General features: G+C 38.5%; 1 protein-coding gene across 1 annotated transcript in view; it reads left to right on the top strand.

Moving 5' to 3' along the window:
* The first annotated feature begins 912 nt into the window (after window positions 1-912).
* Window positions 913-13,441, top strand: part of Mmp16 (matrix metallopeptidase 16) — a 238,396-nt gene continuing 225,867 nt past the window's right edge. Inside the window, exon 1 of the mRNA XM_048420470.3 lies at window positions 913-1,665. Within this exon, the coding sequence (XP_048276427.1) occupies window positions 1,534-1,665 (132 nt within the window). The 5' untranslated portion in view covers window positions 913-1,533. The remainder of the gene's footprint in view (window positions 1,666-13,441) is intronic.

Here is a 13,441-nt window from a genome sequence, read left to right as displayed (position 1 = left end):
CATGCCCGCAGCCTCCCTCCAGTTCTTGCAGCTTTTTGGTCTCCTTCCAGACTTCCCCCACCCCGCTTTGAACTTCTCTCAGTATCTTGCTCCGGTCCTTGTCAGCCATTCACCCGTTCACCCCCCGGGGTGGGGGAGCTGCTTCCCATTTCCTAGGCTCTCACCCTTGCTCCGCAGTTGCCTCCTCCCCAGTGCCCTCACCTCTTTTCTCAAATGTGTTAATGAGCCTGTCTTTGGAGTTTCAGCGTTTACAGTGCGTTCACCACTCATTTGAAGGGGGCACGTTCATGCCATGCCGATTCTGTAGTTGACTGGTCTCCTAACTAAAATCCCGTGCTGATTGCCCGAGTCTATTAGGCAGAATACAAGGATCCTGGGAGTTATCAGGCCACAGGATTAGGAGACCCGAACAAAGTTTTAATAGCAGGTTTGCCATCTCCATCTTACAAACTTGGTCAGCCCTGGTTCCTGGCCCACACCATCAAGCAACTCACAGGAACCCGAGTGTTGTTCTGATTTCCAGCACCAGGGTTCTCTTTGAAAACCTCAAACTAAGATGCCAAATACTCTTCAAGACCAGGCCTGGGCTGCTCCTTAGCTTCTTATAGGGTCCACAGCCCAAGCCCCACCCAAGCACTGGTTGGGGAGGGGAGCACTTGCTTTTAGATGTGAGGGCAGGGGGGTGGGTGTGGGGGAGATGTAGGAATAGATCCTCCCGGGGGAATCCTAGGCGTGAATCGACCTTCTGGATGAGGGCAGGCAATAAGGAAAAAGAGTTCATCACCAACTGGAGCCCTGCTCAAAGGCCCGGTACCTAATCCAGGGCTCCACACGGTAGCCAAGAGGGAGCCTTTAGGAACCGTCTCCTTTAAGAAACGCGCCTGCGTGTGTTTCGGGCCTTGTGTACTCGTGTGTGTGTGTGTGTGTGTGTGTGTGTGTGTGTGTGTGTGTGTGTGTGTGTGTGTGTGTGTGTGTGTGTGTGTGTGCTTGTGTGTGTCTAGGACGGAGCGTGCGCGCGCGTGTGGTTGGAGAGTGTGCACGCGCGGGGCCCCCAGAGCTTCGCAGACCCCCGAGAAGGAGGAGTTATGTAGATTACGGGTGAACATTCTGGAGGGGGAGCGGAGAGGAGGGAAGGAGCAGCAGAGTGAGCTGGGAGCGGCGGAGGCCCTTCCCGCAGAAACTGGGGGCACCGGCGGCGTAGGAGGTGGAGGAGGTGGAGGACGCACGGGCTGGAGGCGGCGGCTGCGATTCGGCGGCGCTGGGAGTCGGGAACCGCGGCTGAACTTGGGCGCCACGTTCCGGGCGACAGCAGGGAGAGGATGGTGAACGCTCGCCACCGCTGACCCTGCTTTTCCTCAGCTCCTCCCCGGCTGCCGAGTCCCCGCACTGATCTCCTCTCCTGAAAGGGTGGGTGAACCTGCAAGCTCCCTACCCACCCGAGGATTTTTTTTTGAAAGGAAACGAGGGAGTGGGCATTGGGAAAGAGGGAGAAAACGCAGGGGAGCTCGTCCATCCGTGGAGGCACAGTTCACTATGATCTTACTCGCCTTCAGCACTGGAAGAAGGTTGGATTTCGTGCATCGTTCAGGGGTGTTTTGCTTGCAAACCTTGCTTTGGATTTTATGTGCTACGGTCTGCGGAACGGAGCAGTATTTCAATGTGGAGGTAAGACTACAGTGCTTTCTTCCTCTCCCCTTGCCTGACTGCTCGCTGGAACCTTTCCTTCGCTCGCCGGTCCTTGTAGCTCGGAGCACATTGTTTCCTTTGCAGCCAGCCACCGAAACCCATGTTGAGTTTGCCAGTGTTGTAGGTGATGGATGCCTGGAGACCGACAATCCGTTATCCCCAGCTGCACAAAGCACGGTGCTGCACGCTCAGAGATTCATTGTAGCGTGCTGGTACTGCTTAGCCAGGGAAGAGGCACAGCTCTATCTAGAGCCAGCGTGTAGTTTTATAAGAAAGCTTGAGTTTTTGCTGGATCCAGAGCTAGGGAAGCAGCCTTGATGGCTGGCATCATGTGCCGCCTGGGTATTGTTCCTGCAATATTTCTTCTTGTGGTCTGTGCCTAACAAAGGGAGGATAAAAATCAAAGATTTCAAGGAGAGCATGGGAATACTTGATATGCTTAATAACACCACTTTGTGATAAAACACTCGAGCAGACAGTGTCTTTCTATTAGACATAACTTAATACACTTGTAACTAGATCTAACTGTACAGAGCACATGAAATCCATTGCCTTAAGTGCCTACTCTCTCCCTTCCCAGGGGACTGGAAATAAACGTGGTCCCATCTAATAGTTCAGGAGGTGTGTTTTTATTTTGATTTCACGCTGACATGACAGAGCCTAGATGTCTTAGATTGCCATTTGTTTGACTATGATGATTTTGGGAACAGACAGCAGAAACAATAGGGAACTTAAGGATAAGGAGTTGTCAGACCTTTGCTAAAGTGCACTTCCTGTCATCAACTGAGCCCTAAAGCCAGTCATGTGCAGGAAATCAATGAAAGGCGTGCACACCTGGGCTCTGACACAGTTCCTTCCATTAGCATGACACATAAGGTTGAGACTGTGGGAAGGTCTAGGTAAAACAAACTTCTCTTAAATAGCTATCATGGCTTCATCTATCTCAAAAGGATTAGGACTGAAACTGCACTGGTTGGTGTGATACTTGGGTTACTGTCCTAAAGCTTCCTGTTGTGTCAGGAGCTTGTGTTTACACAATAGCAGGACCTGTTGCACAGGGCTTGAGCATGTTTCATGCAACCGATTTATAAGCAAAGTGTTCATAATAAGTGCCATGTGTGCAGGCGGAGTCTTCTATGAACTGTCCTTTGGACTCCATTTAATGGAGCAGAAGCAGAGGAGTTGAAAGAGTAAGAGTCATCATCACAGGAATTAAGGAAGTTTGCAGATGTTAAGTAGAAATGCGTTTCAAAGGAGCAATTTAGAAACCAAAATAGTTTAACCCTTTGAAGCCCACAGCTTGATTTTTTTTTTTCTACTTAACAACATCAAGGGAGAGAAAGCTTTCAGACTTTTCCTGATGGCAAATTTGAACTTTCGGAACGGCGTGCCACTATGAGTGCTGTGTTAACATTTAAACCAAGAGATGATTTGATTGAAATAAAATAGTGATTGATTCAAAAGCTGAAGGAATGAAAATGGAAGCAGTTGTTTATAATGTTATATACAGAAAGGGCTGTTGCTATGTGGTGGTAAAGGAGATTGTGGGGATAGGGTAAGGGGGAGGCACTTAGAGTAAGTGCTGGCTGGTATCTTGTTTCCTGTGGGAATTTGAGCCTGTGTGGATAGCTACCTGCTTTGGGAAACTCTAACTTACATTTACAAGATTGAATGACATCAGTGTTTTGATGATTGTTAGGTTTGTTTTAGCAGACTAAATATAGATTAGAATGTATTTCCTTTTATTGGAAGCTCTGTCTGTTCAACCAGATATTGTTACTTGAAAGAGGTTGAGGTACTTTTGTAAAAAAAATAATTTCATATTGAATTTCAAATATCTCTTTCTGTCTCTCAAGATTTATGTGAAGGGCAGTTCACAGAGTCACTCTCCCGTTTGGGGGGATATTTAAGTTATTCCAGCCATGTTTATTGCACAATGCAAAGATTTAGCTGGCACTAAAGAGTCATGTGCCCTCTGAGACCTTAGCAAGCTTACTTACCACAAAGGGAATTTTCTAATGATTTATAGGAGACTGTGCTTCACAGTTTGTATTATTTCCAGGTAGCTTTGTAAGCTGTTTAGCACTGCTTCAGTTGGATTTCTAAGCACATGTGTGTGTACATATGTATGTATGTATATAGTACTATAGCTCATAGTAAACACATAATACAGGTAGCTGTTATTAAAATCAAAATATTATACACAATAATAGGGCATTTTTGACTAGTGATTATGCCTGTTGAAAGCTTACTGGATGTTTCTTCTAGATATTTTTTTTTCTAATAGGAAATGTTAAGGGAAGAATATTTCATTTCCAAGAGAAAAGACTATATGCTCTATAGTCTTGGTTGCAAAACATACACACTGAGATTGCTTAATTTCATTGATTCAAAGACAATCATTTCTTAAAAAAAGAGAAAGAGAGAAAAGCAGTAATAGCATCCATTGCGCTTGAGACTCAGAGGATCCTGATTTTTATCCTGATTTTTTTTTTCTGGTAAACACACTAAGTTATTAAGTGGGACCAGAGCTATGGAGAGATGGCCTTTATGCTGACAACTAAGATTGCAGTGCCTTATACATTGCAGAACTTAATTTGTGCTTGTCCCATAGTTTTGTCATGATTTAAAGTTAAAAAGCCTGTATTTTTTCCCTGTAGGAGGGGTTGGACAGAAGTATTCATGTTAATTCTTTCCTGTTTGATTTTTTTTTAAGCAAATAAACATTTAGAGGATTCGACTTTCTGAACGGGTGCCAGATATTTTTAGATATTCTAATGGCAGTTGATGATAAATCTACATTTTTGAGTTTTTCAATAAGCAAATAAAGTATGTTTTAAATCAAGAAGCAGATACTATCGAACGTAGTACTATGCATGGATCCCCTCCATTTCTCAACCCCTCCTTAAGTTGTAAGTGAACATTCATTCGCCAAGGTCTCTCTGTAGTCATACAAGACTACTTCTGTAGTCTTGAAGTGGTCATAGTCTAAGTCACCACCTTACAAAGCAGTAACATGACTAATATTAACTGAAAATCAAAGACTGCTGTCACTGGATGATACTCTAGCTCTGAGGTAAATTATTAACAAGGAATTGTGATTTAACTCCTACACTCTTGAAATTATTTCATCCTTAACATCATTACTGGGAACTGGAGAGTTTCATGATTCTGGGGCTAATTTTTGGGGTACACACATTTTTTGTTATAAAATTTGAAATACATTATAGTTCATGATGGCAATACCTTATCAATTTTTATAGAATGCCATATATATGAGCATTTCTAGTTTGATTTTTAAACAATGATACATGTTTGTAAAGAAGGAAAACATTTAGAGGCAGCTTTATAGTAAAACCTTAAATCAAAGAAATAAGATTCTATGATCCATATAAATCATTCATTAAAAGTGTTATGCATTGTGAATGAAACTATTTCTTAAATTGTCTTGTAGTTTGTTTATATAACTGGTTGTTATCTGACCAGAGTTTTCAGGCATATCTGACCTATCTAAATAGTCAAGGTTTGATTTGGGTAACTGTGTGCTGTATTGGAAATTGCCAATAATTGATTATGAGATGCTTTAAAAGATAGAAGTGCTTCTGTTTTATAGATCTAAAATTCTGTATATTGAGATGCTTTATTCTTATTTCCTGGTTTCTATTTGCTTAAGTGTTCAAGACTCATTATTTCATTTACTCATAAAAACTTGTCTTCATCCAATCTCTACCCTCAGCATTCTATAAGTAGGAGCAGCTGATGACTGACCTGCAACCGCGTTCCTGTGACTAATTCATAAATGTGTGTATCTGCTGTCAGATTGTAGGCTGAATGAGACACTCCACATGTTTCAGAGGGCCAAAATCTATAACCAAAGGACCAGAAGTTAGCAGTCTAGAGCTCCTCCTGCTTCTTGCTGTGTTTCACTTTGTCTCTGACATTCTCTCTGGAAGTTGCCTAGACAGGTTTTGCCCAAATCTAGAGTTCTTTAGGAATCCTTTCGGGAAGGTATACAGACACAGGAGACATACTTGTCCTGACATCACCTAGCAAAGAACACTGAGACTTGTAGGTCCCTGTCCAGCTGGATTTTCTTTTTCAGACCTTTCCAGAAAATAAAGATCAAGTTAGATTCAACAACTGTTTTGTTTCCTTTAAAGTCACGTTAAAAGTGATGTATTGAAGTTTCTACTATTTCTCATTCAGGATATGCAGTTACTAAGTAGAAAATCTTAATGAATGAACTTGTTCAGATTACTACTAATTTTTCTAAATTTTGATTAGTGCTGTTACATGTGAATTTATTTCGTTTTGAGGCCCTCTGCAGCTCCTCACAATGTACATGTTCTGAAGATTTCTAAATGGCTCAGAATATTTTCAGGCCAGAATGATTATCCACTAAAAATCTGACTCCATGTGTTGGATTTATTAAGTGTTGGAAGAGAAAGATTTATTTCCTCATGTTCCTTTGGGAATGTTCTGACCCCATTGCCTGTGAATTTTAATTGTACAAGTTCCTTTTCTCATTACTTCCCACTACAGTTTATTTCAGTATCTGTGGATGTAATTATGTCTATTACATTGTCTTTTGTGGAGTAATGTTCTTACGAAGAACACGCATCCTGAGACTGGATTTCCTGACTTCTATCTCATTGTGTCTGTGGGAGTACTCTTCAGTCTCTGGAAGTTGCAACTCACATATCTGAGAGATGAGGACACTATTTGATTTATAGCTTGTTTTGATGATTGAATGAATACTGTATACCCTATGCATGTATGCATGTACATTGTTGGAATCATTTTCTTGCACGGTTAAACACAATACTCTTTATCTTTCTTACTAGTTGTAAATCAGTATTGATACAGAGGACTTTGACACAATGGCAACAAATTACATAATAGTCTATCAGGTTATAACATGTCAACGGGTCTGAAAGGTTTCATTTAAGTATCTTTTCTGTTTTTGTACTATAATGTACTGAAAATCAATCACATTAACATCAGTACATTTTATTCCTGTGGTTTTTTTCTTAGACAGTTTAGCTCAAGAATGTGATTCTCACATTATGTCTTGTCATCTGTTACTATCATAGAATGTCAAGTTCAGTTCACACCGTCTATTACAAAGCAGAGTTTTCTGAAATCTGTTCCAAGTAGAAGTAAGATCATGAAAAACAAATAGTACTTTATAATTCAAAGGGCCTGTGCATTTTTAGTCAATTGAGGACCAAGTGCTTCCCCTCTAAACATAGGACTAAATGTCAATACATAGACCAATTGTATTCAAACTTTGAATACTAAGTTACAAAAATGAACAGGAAAAAGAGCTTGTCTACAAAGACAGAGGGAGCTAACAAAATCATTTTCACATCACCATCAGAATGACAAAGTGATTCCTGATAGAGTATACTGGACCATGGAGTAGATGTCACAGGATAGTGGCATCCGTTCTGGTTTTGTCACTCATTGCCTTGAACATGGGCTAGTAATTTCTTCACTGGCGCCTCCTAAGGAGTGAGTATTAAACTAAATTGTGATTAATGATGGGGATAGTGATTTGTCACCATCCTGGACATGGCGAGCTCTAATATTGCCTTGGAGAAAAACCTCTGGGTATATCAGTGAGGAATTTTTCTAGATTACCGTGATTACCCACATACAGACTCCATCAAAAGGGCAATGGAAGCACTGAGCACCAGTGTCACAAGATCCTGCCGCCATGACTTCTCTTCCTCAGGGAAATTTCACTCTCCAGCTGTGAACCCAAATAAATCCTTCTCTTATGTTGCTCTATTAGGGAATTTCCCAAATTAAAGAGAGAAAGCAAAAACAGATAAAATGAAAAAAATAAAGCAACCCAAACTAACAGAAATGTCATTTCCAAATTTATAGTACTTAGTTTGTGCTTCAGAACATGTGGTATATATAGTCATGAAATGTCAGGGTGGGACATTCCTACTTTTGTTGTTGGGGTATCTGTCCTGCCAGGTTCCCACAGTCATTAGGTCCCAAAGAAATCACACATAGGTCTACATTAGTTATAAACTGATTGGCACATTAGCTCAGTCTTCTTATTAACTCTTATAACGTATATTAGCCCATTATTCTTTTCTGTGATAGCCACCTTTTTCAGCATCATAGTCACATCCTGCTTCTTCTGTGTCTGGACAGGACTGCAGAGAGAGCTTCCCTCTTCTCAGAATTCTCCTGTTCTTGACCTGCCTCTACTTCCTGTCTGGTTATCCCACCTATACTTCCTGCCTGGCTACTGGCCAATCAGTGTTTATTTAAAACATAATTGACAGAATACAGACAATTTTCCTGCACCATACTTACTACTAAATTTGGGGACAAATTAGGTTACAAAGGTAGATGCTTCACGTTTTCTTTCTAAAATTCATGACTTGGGTGGGCTATGCATGATTTCAACTTACATCATTTCTCTCTCTAGCGACAAAGGGCACCTCATTTTCAATGAATTACCTTACTGTCCCTTGATCAGATGATGCCAGTTTAAAATAAGTTTAAATCAGACTTTTGCCAAGACAAAAAAATTAAAATTAAGTATTAGAAACATGACAATGTTATTTTACAAAAATATATTCATCACAAACAAGTGATAGTTTATAAAAAATGGTAGACTAGGTTGTCTGAGTCTTTTTGTGGATGCTTCTCAAAGTTGATATATCTATCACCTATCACCAGTCTGTCTGTCTGTCTATCTACCAATCTATTAGCTAGTATGTATCATCTCAAATATTATTGGTTTGTTTGTTTATTTGTTTCTCTTACTCTCACCTATTTGCCTATGCATGATGTACCTTCATTTTACCTATTGAGGAAGATCATTTCAAAACATCTTCTGAGTGCTAGTTTTATCTTTCTCACCACCTATTTTATATTGGTTGTGAGAAATAGGTTGCATTTATTTCATGAAGTATTCAGGTAATATAGTCAAGAAGAAATTTCAGGTAAAATCATAAATGCTAAGTAGTTATGTAAGTAATATATAAGAAACAAAATGTCTCTTGTCTTGTTTTAGCTATGGAAAGTTATTTGTAGATCTCTGAGGTCATTCATAAAATCATCCTTGATTGATATTTCCTGTCATTTAGCGCTCTGAGTGAATGCTCTGCCATGGTGTGTCTCCACCAACACCGCTGGCTTACTGCATTTTTGTATGTACTTTTGTGCACAGTTTGGTGAGCCACATAACAATTTCAATTAAATGTGACCTCTGGGTGCACTATATTAAAAGAGGCTAGAGGGCACAATTGAGCTGTCTACTAAGGATTCACATAGCTAAGAAGAACTTGGTTTAAAATCAAAGAAATTAGGTGGAATCAGATGACACAAAATGACTCATAGATAAGGTTTTTGAAGAATCCAGTGAACACATAGCTTATGATTTATGATTTTCACCTGGCTTGAATGGCAGTCAATTGAAACCAAGATTTACATATTTCTTGAACTCAGAAGAAAATTAACATTTCCTTGGGGGGAAAAGTATGCTGAGCTCTCCACTATGATAAAAAATGTTATGATGCAACACTACTTTATGTATTATTCTTTTTTTGTTGTGGAAAAGTACAAAATCTATATGTCTTCAGTTACCTTAAGACCAAATGACTCATGGTCTTAGAGTAGAGGTAGGATGAATTTAATTAGATAATGCCTATTATATTGTTTGTAGCAAAAATTCAATTTTAAAAGTACAGAAAGATTATTTAGTCATTTAATATCTACTTGTATTATTTTCTTAGTATTTATTAGGATCATATCAAATAAATATTTTCCAAAGAAAACAAATTTTGAAATATAGTTTATGCCCATTGTTTTTTAAGATATTTGAGAAGTTAATCACAAGACTATGAAACTAATTTATTTAAATAGAAACTTCAGAAGTCTTTTCCTTTAAAAAATGTTAGATACCTTATATGAATGATTATTATAGGTAAGAAGGTTATGAATAAGAAGACATTCACTAACATATTAGGGAGTACCAACATTTAATTAAAATGTAACCTACTCACAAATGTCATTCAGGTTTTAGAAAGTGTGTTTTAGTCAAGTAAGTGAAATGACATATATTTTATATATATATATGTATATATATAAAATCTATGTTCTCAGGAGAGATATTATTGAAAGGATATAAATTATTTAATGAGATAGATTTTCTAGTATTTTTTTCAGCTACACCCAAGAGAAGGACAAATAAAGCTTTCTCTTTGAGGGAAAACTGAATACCATAATGAATGGCATTTCATGTCTTCAGATTGTGTGACCTTAATGTGACATGAGGGAAGTACAGTCATAAGCCTTAGCACATTACTGATATAATCAGCCTCAGTGTATATCACAGGAAGAGTTTTTCTATGGGAACTTGTCAGAATTAAATGATTGTTCTGTGTTAATGATTTGTAATGATTGATATTTGTGTTTGTTTTATGTGTCTATATTTTGTTCATTCATTCCTTCTCTAGACATTTGCTTGCCTGGTTCTTCTCATGGGCCTATTTGTTTCTCTATTTAGTGTCTTGAGAAACCTAATTCTTTTTTTTTTCAGAAATTTTCAGAATCTGTATTACAGGTTGGGAAATGTTATGAGAAGTCAAATGTCTACTTCCCCCTTTTTTCATCATGAATTAAATGAGAGAGTTGCAAGTAGGCCACAGAAAATAGCGAATGACCAACTGCTTGTATAACACTGAGAACAAACTTAAACAGTTCAGAACATTGTCAGTTGTTGGTAAAACATTTTTTGTAGATTGAATATTATTAATAATCCAACAACTTTTTCTATATCACTGTCTGCTTAGCTTCTTTACAAGATTAAGGATAGCTGTTCTCTCTGTGGGCATTTTAAGACTTCTAGAGGAGAGTTTGCTTGTAACAGGTGTGTGATATTCATTGCTCATTGATAGCACAAGTCTTTAGTGACAGCACAAAAGGAAACAAGGTTAGCAGTAGGTCATCCTTGAGAGTGAGAGTTGGGGGAGTTTTACTTCCTGAAGTCACTCTCAGGACTAGAAGTGCAGAAACAGACATCTTTTGTCATTCTAATCGAATTAAAAAGACATCTAGATAATTAGCAAAATGAGAAGACCTCAGATTTCTTTAGATGTTTAAATTTAACCATAAAGACAATGTTAAGTAACAAAGATTGAATGCTGAAACCCTAAGTGTTTAAATATCCTGCATCGGCATATTTCATCATCACTCTAGTCTTGTGCATAAGCACAACTCTCTCCCCTATGCAATGAGGAGTTAATCACAGAGAGAGTAAGGATCTTGACAGAGACACATTGAAATAAAATGTCTGGGTGAGAAGCCTAGACTCAAATCAGGGAGGCTATGTCTGGAACCCGGGTTCCTAAGTCAGTTCAGAAAAAAATAATTTCCCTGTAAGGAATGTTGGGTACACTTTCATTTATGGCATTTTTTGGTACTCCAATATAAAGGTAGATATTTAATATGCATAATGAATTTGAGGGACAATTCTAAGCAGAATCTTACCTAGAATAAAATTGATTAGAAGGTCCTCAATTTGATTGCTTGATTCAACAGTGATTATTTACAGATCAATACAGTTTTAATGTTAAATGTCCTTTATAATATTTAATCATTAGACATTTGTAACCTTTCTAAGGCCTAATCTGAAGTTACATATCATATTAGATAAATTGAAATCTTATTCCTCAACTGTTTGTAGTTATGTAGCTTACTATTAAATATGATACTCAAAGGTCATGAAAATTTAACCATATTTTATGATGGAATGAATTGACCATTGTAGAAAACATGAAAGAAAAAATTCATCAAAGGTCAATTTTATGGTGACCTTTAGGAGAGTGTGTGTGTCTGAGACTGTGAATTTCTGTGTGGCCTACAGCCAGTCATAGTATATGAGTTTTTGGTCATTTCTGTGAGATTTACTATATCAAAGTATTTATTTGTAATATAAAGTATCTTCTTCTGGAGAGAGAGAGAGAGAGAGAGAGAGAGAGAGAGAGAGAGAGAGAGAGAGAGAGAGAGTAGAAACCTCAAAAATAATAGAGTAAATATTCAAATCTTGTCGACAGACCTAATATTCTGTCAGTGCTATATATTTTATACAGCATCTATGTCGGTGACTGACCAATAGATATCAAATAGCATTTTTAGGTCTTATGATGTGTTACTGTGTATAGCTTCCATGAATCATATCATTTATTCATTATTCTTTTAAGGAAGATATGTGTCTAAACCAGCTTACAAGGGTGAAACTCTAGCTGGCTTTGTGAAATCCTCAGTGTTAAATATTTATTCCATATCTTTCTTGCCTCTCCTTTGGAGCAGTGTATCATGTGTGTAAGAACTTTAGATGTTTTGACTATACAATGTAAACTTGAGTGAGTTGAGTTATTGACTCATTCCCCAGTTACTCACATACAGAATAGGAAAGATAATAACGATACTTGTAAGATGAAAGAGTTAAGAATGGCTATTGGACAAAGATGAAATAGCATTTTTTTTCTGATTTATTCCTTTTACTACAAAATACCTCTCAAAATGTACAAAATAAATGTAACCATGTTTCTTAGTAACTTAATGCTTAGCAGAGAATGTGTCATCTCTGGGAGCTGGGACCACATTAGGTGAGCTCTGTCTACAGCGGTTTTCAACAAAGTGACCAAAGGGAAAACCTTGATTCAGCCAACCCAGTCCCCTGTGACACAGAGGAAGCTAAGTTTGAGGAGACCAAGGTGCCTTAGAGTCCACACAGGTCAGTCAGTATACCAGAGAAGTGATAACTTCAGAAAGTGAGAACATGAATGGTCTCAGAAGGTTTCTCTCCTTGCACTTGCTGTATCTCCCTATGAAGTCACAACCCAAGGAGGAAGAAAGCAGTCAAACAGGTTGGAAGATGTAATAACTGGTGCTTACAAAGCAATGCCAATAGTGCATGGTCCCTTACCCCAGTCAGACAGGAAATCCTCATTTTCACAGGATATCTGTAGAGTACCCCAAATTATCCTGCCACAATAAGTAGGAAATAACTAGCATTGAACGCAGCACTCTGTGTTTCTGTTTAGTGATTCTTAGAGGTCTGAAAGGAACAGATCATTCTAAGTGACTCAACAATGGAGCTCTGTAGTGTTTGTTGGAATAAGATATCCCAAATAGCAAAACTCAAAATGTTTGCCATCCAATAAAAACTTTCAAGCATAGGGATACAGAGATTGATCATTCAGTTAATTGTTGGCCACATAAGTATGAGACCCTGACACCAGATCTCTAGCACTCACTTAAAAAGTGATTGTGGCATTTAGGTTGTTTCCGGGTTCCGGCTATGACAAACAGTGCTGCTATGAAAATGGTTGAGCACATGTCCTTGTAGTACGATTGAGCATCCTTTGGATATATACCCAAAAGTGGTATTGCTGGGTCTTGAGGAAGGTTGTTTCCTAATTTTCTGAGAATCGCCATACAGATATCCAAAGAGGCTGTACCAGCTTACAATTCCACCAGCAATGCACAAGTGTTCCCTTTACCCCACAACATCTCCAGCATAAGTTGTCATCAGTGTTTTTGATCTTGGCTATTTTTACAGGGGTAAGTTGGAATCTCAGAGTTGTTTTCATTTACATTTCTGTGACGACTAAGCATTTCCTTAAGTGTCTTTCAGCCATTTTAGATTCTTCTGTTGAGAGTTCTCTGTTTAGGTCTGTCCTCCGTTTTTTTAATGGATAAGGAAAATGTGGTACATTTA

The sequence above is a fragment of the Myodes glareolus genome, chromosome 16, assembly GCF_982192425.1.
Source record: "Myodes glareolus chromosome 16, mMyoGla1.1, whole genome shotgun sequence".
Lineage (NCBI taxonomy): Eukaryota > Metazoa > Chordata > Mammalia > Rodentia > Cricetidae > Myodes > Myodes glareolus.
This window is presented reverse-complemented; position numbering and strand designations above follow the sequence as displayed.